Source organism: Molothrus ater, chromosome 33 (genome assembly GCF_012460135.2).
Source record: "Molothrus ater isolate BHLD 08-10-18 breed brown headed cowbird chromosome 33, BPBGC_Mater_1.1, whole genome shotgun sequence".
NCBI classification, from domain to species: domain Eukaryota; kingdom Metazoa; phylum Chordata; class Aves; order Passeriformes; family Icteridae; genus Molothrus; species Molothrus ater.
In genome coordinates, this window is record NC_071660.1 from 784,271 (window position 1) to 791,275 (window position 7,005).

The 7,005-nt window shown below is 60.8% G+C and overlaps 1 protein-coding gene across 1 annotated transcript; it reads right to left on the reverse strand.

The window, feature by feature from the left end:
• Positions 1 to 872: 872 nt before the first annotated feature.
• LOC118700753 (uncharacterized) lies at positions 873 to 6,896 on the reverse strand. Its single transcript, XM_036405340.1, has 5 exons — positions 6,710 to 6,896; positions 5,115 to 5,338; positions 3,931 to 3,975; positions 2,988 to 3,371; positions 873 to 1,309 (listed from the first exon to the last, which is right to left on the reverse strand). Exons 1-5 carry the CDS (start codon positions 6,894 to 6,896, stop codon positions 1,037 to 1,039), a joined length of 1,113 nt encoding a protein of 370 aa, XP_036261233.1. The 3' UTR covers positions 873 to 1,036.
• Positions 6,897 to 7,005: the final 109 nt, after the last annotated feature.

Here is a 7,005-nt window from a genome sequence, read left to right on the forward strand (position 1 = left end):
GGGACCTGGGGACATGGCCAGCATCACGTCCCCATACGGCCCGGCCACAGCGGCCGCCACCTCGCCCAGGGTGGCCACCACGGCCACCAGCGCCTCCAGCAGCTGTGGAAGGGACAGGGGAGGTGTCAGGGACCTGGTGGCACTTGTGGCCTCCTGTGGTGGCCCCTGTGCCCTCCCAGGGTCCTGTCTGTCCCCTCCCTGGAGGGCTCTGCTGTCCCCTCTGTCCCTGTGTCACCTCCTCGTCCCCTCTGCCACCCTCGGTCCCCTCCAGCCCTCTGTCACCTCCCCCTTCCTGCCACGCCCCTGTCCCCTCCTGCCACTCCCTGTGTCCCCTCTGTTCCCCCACCGTCCCCTCCCCCGCCCCGCGCCGGGATTGTCGCACCTCGCGGGGCTCCATGACCGCTGGGGACACTCCGGGGACGCTTTGGGGACACTCCGGGGACGCTTCAGGAGACGCTGGCGGGGAGGGGGGGACACTCGGAGCACACGCGGAACGGGGCACGGCCGGATGGGGGCAGGGCGAGGTGACGTCACCACCCCCTCCGCCCCCCCCCCCCGCCCGCGGGGCCAGGGCGGGTCCCCAATGTCCCCCCCCATGTCCCCTCAGGGTCCCAATGTCCCCAACAGGAGCCCAATAGTCCCTTGATGTCCCATTGGGGACACTGGGGGACACACCGGGTCCTTTTGGGGACATCGTGGTGACCCCAAACGGGACAGGGGACGTCAGGGTAGCCCCGGTGTCCCCAAGGGAAGGACACGGGTGGCACCAAGGTCCCCAGCGTCCCTCGGGGTGTCCCCGTGCCCCGGTGGTGACAGTGCCACCCTCGTGTCCCCACCCTACCCCTGCCCCGCCAGCGCCCCCTGGGCCACCTCCAGCCTCCGCGTCAGCTCCTCGTGCCCCTCCCCCGATGTCCCCAAGGCCACCACGATGTCCCCGAGCGCCCGGGCAGCGCTGGGGAAGCCCTGTCCCCGTGTCCCCCACGGCGTCACCTCCCTGTCCCGGGTACAGCGGCCACCAACGTCCCCAGCGCCTGCGTCACCTCCTCCAGCCGCCCCAGCACATCCGCGGTGGCCTCGTTGGTGGCCGCGGTGGCCTCGGCGCTGGCCCTGTTGGCTGCCACCCGCCGGGCGCGGTCCCGCAGGCGCAGGGCCATGTCCTGCTGGTGGCGCACAGCGGTGACCAGGTGACGCCGCGATGCCTCCAAGCTCCGCCAGGCCACCTCGCAGGACACGGCCACCACGGCCAGGGCCAGCAGCAGGTGACTGTCCTCAGCCACCCCCAGGGCGGCGCGGGCCGAGTCCAGGGACACTGCAGGGACACCACACAGGTGGCATCAGGGACACGGCAGTGCCACCAGCCCAATGTCACCAACACAGTTCCAGCCAAGCGTCCCCAGTCCTGTCCCAGTGCCACCAGCCCAGTGCTCCCAGTGCCAGCCCAGTGCCACTGCCCCATTGTCCTCAACCTATGTCACCGTGCCAGTGTCACCAGCTCAGTGTCACCAGTTCAATCCCAGTGTCCCCCACCCCGTCCCAGTGTCCCCAGTCCCTTCCTGATGTCCCCATCCCAGTGTCCCCTCCCAGTGCCCCCAGTCCTGCCCCACTATTTCCATCCCAGTGTCACCAGTCCCCTCCCATTGTCCCCAGCTCCAGCCCAGTGCCACCAGTTCTGTCCCAGTCACCACCTGAGTGCCACCGCCCTGGTGTCACCAACCCAGTTCCAGCCCAGGGTCCCCAGTCCTGTCCTAGTGCCACCAGCCCAGTGCTCCCAGTGTCACCACTCCATTGTCCCCATACCAGTGTCCCCACCCCATTGTCACTGTGCCAGTGTCACCACCCCAGTGAGTCACCCCAGTGTCACCAGTTCAATCCCAGTCTCCCATCCCGGGGCAGGGAAAGGTCTCTACTGGTTTGTAGGGCTCCATACTGGTCTGTACTGGTCTGAACTGGTCTGTACTGGTTCCCTGCATCCCCTGCTGCCCCGTGCTGTTCTATACTGGTCCATACTGGTTTATACTGGTCTGGACTGGTCTATACTGGTCAGGGCAGGGGAAAGTCTCTGTTGGTCTGTAGATATTCATACTGGTCTGAACTGGTCCCCTCTGCTTTGTACTGGTTCGTACTGGTCTGTACTGGTCTGTACTGGTTCATACTGGTCCATACTGGTCAGGGCAGGGGAAAGTCCCTCCTGGTCTGTAGAAGCTCATACTGGTCGAAACTGGTCTGAACTGGTCCCCATTGCTCTATACTGGTTCATACTGATCCTTACTGCTCCATAGTGCCTTATACTGGTCTATACTGGTCTGTACTGGTCTATACTGGTTTATACTGGTCTATGCTGGTTTATACTGATTATACTGGTTTATACTGGTCAGAGCAGGGGGAATTCTCTACTGGTCTGTAGATATTCATACTGGTCTGAACTGGTCTGTAGTGCCTCCCACTGAGGCAGCACAGACCCACAGCATACAGTCCTACCACAGTGTACTGTCAAGATGTATACTGCTGAACTGGTTTATACTGGTCTATACTGGTCTGAACTGATATACACTGGTCCAGGCAGCGGGAAGTTTCTACTGGTCTGTAGATATTCATACTGGTCTATACTGGCCTGAACTGGTCTGAACTGTTTCCCACTGAGGCAGCACAGACCCACAGCATACAGTCCTACCACAGTGTACTATCAAGATGTATACTGCTCTGAACTGGTTTATACTGCTCTGAACTGGTCTATACTGGTCTGTACTGGTCCATACCATTCCATACTGGTCCATACTGGTCCATACTACTCTATACTGGTCTGTACTGGTCCATGCTGGTTTTTACTCACACACAGCCCCACACAGCACCATCAGCCCCATGGTCAGCCTATGCCCGGCCTGCAGCCCAATTCATCCAAACTGGTCTGTACTGGTCCATACTGCTTTATACTGGTCTATACTGGTTTAATCTGGTCCATACTGGTCCATGCTGGTTTTTTTACTCACGCACGGCCCCGCACAGCACATCAGCCCCATGGTCAGCCCGTGCCCAGCCCGCAGCCAGTGCTGGCACCGCCGTGCCCGTCGCTCCTCGCCCTCCAGCGTCGCCGCCGCCGCCTCGGCCACGGCCCCAAGCTGCCACAGCCGCTGCTCGTCCTCGTCCCCCAGGGTCCCCAGGGCCACTGCCGGGGCCACCATGGCCTCCCGGGCCCTCTCCAGCCCCCTCAGGGCCACCTGGGCCTGGCTCAGCACGGCCTCGGCCTCAGCCAGTGCCGTGGGGACACTGTCCGGTGTCCCCAGGGCCTCGGCCAGGGCCACCAGGGCCTCCAGGGCCCGGTCACGTGCGGCCACTGCTGGGGCCACCTCGGGAGGGAGGGCAGGGGGGGACACCTGGGGACAGGAAAGGGGGGTTAGGGGGGTAGGGGAGGGGTTTGGGGGATTCTGGGGGGGAGTTTGGGAGGTCGCCAGTGGGGTTTGGGGGCTCCCAGGTGAGGTTCCCCAGGGATTTGGGGCTTCCCAGTTGAAATTCCCAAAGATTTGGGGTTTCCCAGCTGCCCGGGTGAGGATTTGGGGGGGTCCCAGGTGTCCAGGTGAGTTCCCAAGGGACTCCCAGATGATGTTTGGGGGGTCCCAGGTGAGAATTCCCAAGGATTTGGGGTTTCTCAGGTGTCCCAGGTAAGGCTTCAGGGAGGTTTTGGGGTTCACAGGTACCCAGCTGAGATTTGGGGGGTTCCACTTGAATCCCCACAGAAATCTGGGGACTCCCACCCCCCTTTCCCCGTCCCCGGCCCCTCTGAACTCCCCAGACTCCGGAACTTTCCACTTCCCTTTTCCCTCCCAGCCGCACCCATGGCCCTGGGGATCCCCAAACTTCACCAAATCCCCCCAAATCCCCCCAAATCTCCTCGGGTGCCCACTGGGGGTGACCCTGGGGTTTTGGGGTTCCCACCTTGGGCTCCATCCCCGTCCTCATCCGGAGGCTGCGGCTGAAGTTCTGAGGGCAGAGGGCATCGAGGCTCGGAGGAGGGAGGGCCCCACGCCCTGATCCTCCCCCGAGGGGCAGAACTGGCCCTGCCAGGACCTCAGGGAACCTTTTGGGGCTGGCTTTAACCCCTCGGGGCCTGGATCCATCCATCAGGGCTCCATTTCCCTGCCAGGACCCCACTGACCCCTCAGGGCCCTGATTTCCCTGGACAGGACCCTATTTTACCCCCATTCACCCTTTCAGGACCCCACTTACCCCTCAGGGCCTTCATTTATCCCTTCAGGACCCAGTTCTCCCTCAGGACCCCATTTATCCTTCCAGGACCCCATTGACCCCCTCAGGGCCCATTTACCCCACCCAGGGCTCTGATTTCCTGCCAGAACCCTGATTTGGAATTGGTTTGGGGATTGTTTATGAAAATCCAGCAGGATTTGGGGTCTGGGAATTGGGATTGTTTTGGGGACCCAGCACTGGAGATCTTTTAGGATTGGATTTGGGGTATCTGGCATTTGGGATCTGGGATTTTTTGGGATACAGGATTTGGGATTTGAGAGCATTTAGAATTAGTTTTGAGTGTCCAGTAGGATTTGAGATCTTTGAGTGCTTGGGGGTTGTTTGGGATCCAGGATTGGAGATCTTTTAGGATTGGATTTGGGGTATCTGGCATTTGGGATCTGGGATTTTTTGGGATACAGGATTTGGGATTTGAGAACATTTAGAATTAGTCTTGAGTGTCCAGTAGGATTTGAGATCTGGGATTTGGGATTGTTTGGGATCAAGGATTTGAGATCATTTGGGACTATTCCTTGGGATCCAGCAGGATTAGGACCTGGAATTTACCACTGCTTGGGATCCTGGATTTGGTGTAATTTTGGAATTGCTTGGGATCCAGAATTTGAGATAATTTGGGTTTACTCCTTGGGATCCAGCCGGATTCGGTATCTAGGGTTTGGGATTGTTTGGGATTGGTTTTGTGTATCCAGCAGCATTCAGGATCTGGGATTTTTTTGGATCCAGGATTTGGGATTTGAGATCATTTGGGATCATTCCTTGGGATCCAGCAGAATTTGGGATCATTTGAGAACCCTGGGGGCCCCAAACCCCCGCCTCCGATGTCCCCAAGGGGTCCCTTTTACTGCTCTTCGCACCCTCCCATTGATGGCCCCCCCCAGCTTCGTTTCCTTCCAGGCCCCGCCCCTCCACTCCCCATTCATCGCCGCCCCTTGCCCCCCCTTAGGCACACCCCCTCGCTCTCCATTGGCCGTTGCCCCGCCCCTTTTCCCATGCTCCCTTTCCTCATCCTCCCCAATCCCCGCCTCCCCCTGCTCTGCCGCTCCCCATTGGCCGAACCACACGCCCCCCGTGGGCGTGGCTACAAGACCGATCGGCGTTGATTGACAGGCTCCGCTCAACGGCGGCCCCGGGGGGTGGAGCCAACGCGGGCCGGGGGCTCGGGGGACCCGGGGAGGGGAGGGATTGCGGGCGTTTCGGGGGGGTTCAGTCAATGGGGCGGGCCAAGGGGTTGCCGGGGGGGGGGGTCCTGGTGAGTGTGGGGGAACCCATGGATTGGGGAGTCGGGGGTAGGGGGGTCCCCTGGGTGGGTAGGGGCGGTGAGTGAGGGGTCCTGGCGCACTGGGGGGGGGGGGGGGGGGTCATGGACGGGGGGGTCCCAGCGCTTTGGGGGGTCGGTAAAGGGGGGGGGAGGCAGTGAATGGGGGGATTCCAGTGCGGGGGGGTGCTCTGGTAAATTGGGGGTAGGGGCCCTGGTGATAACGGGGGGATCCTGGCTGATAATGGAGTGGGAGACAGGACCGAGCCCCAGGGGACCATCACACTGCCATTAAATTGGCTGCACAGATAAACGGATCGATTATATTGTACCAACGAGCAGCCACAATGGATTACCAATAATCAATAATCAAGTACCAGAGCAGAATACTTGTGAAAGGGTTTTTTTTTGCAAAAGCCAATGCAGATTACAGCAGCCAATGCAGAATTTCCAGCAGTTATTAAATTGTCATTTATGACCCGGCTGTGGTGGAGGCGCAGTGGAGAGCTGGAAGCAGCTGAGGGGACTCAGTCACCCCTGTCCCTGAGTGTCCCTGAGTGTCCTCCCTGAGTGTCCTGAGTGTTTCTGGTGACATCAGCCCAGGAATTCCCATCAGGATTTGGGACAATTTCAATGAAAATTCCCAGAAAATTCCCCAGACTTGTCTCAAATACCGTGTGGGGAGGGGAGAGGGAAAAGGTGGCAGCAGTGATTTCCCCAATGATGCCACTGCCCCGGTGATGTCACAGCAGTGACCTTGTTGTCCCTGCAGCAGATTTGGGATCTCCTCAATGGCTTTTTGGCACTGCTTGGCCACCATGCAGCTGCCGGGGCCACCTGGGCCACCGTAGGAACTCAAGAGGAGGTCGTGAATGTCCCCAAGTGTCCCAGCAGGTGATGCATGGCCAGGCGGGCACTGGCCTCTCACTGCCACTCAAACTTGGCTACTTGGCCACCAAGGCCTTGGGGACATCGGGGGATGAGTCATTTGTCTCCTCCAGGATTCACTTGATCTCCTTGAGCTGGGACTCCATGTAACTGATAAGCATGGAGGCCTCGTCACATGCGGCCACCAAGTGTTCCAGCGGCCCCAGGGCCACCTCTGCCCAATGTCTCCTCTGATGGCCGCCCTCGCGGCCTGGTGGCCACCACAGCCTCTCCACGGCCTCGTTGGTGGCCGCCGCCACCCGGCACCGTGCGCAGCCCCCGCTGAGGCCTCCTCATCCCTGTCCAGGGCCACCATCAGCTGCTGGGCAGTGGCTTTGTCCTGCTGGTGCCTGGCCCAGGCAAGGGCCGCGTCCTCGCAGGCATCGTGGAGCTTGGTGGCCTCCTCGAGCAGCTGCTTCCATCTCTCCTCACACGCACCACCAACTCCCGCCATGGCGCTGGCCCGCGGCTCTCACATCGGCCCAGGTGGTTGTCCCCGGGGTGGCCCACAGGGTGGCCAAGGCCGGCCCAGGGAGGGGAAACCGGGGTCACCCAGGGAGGTG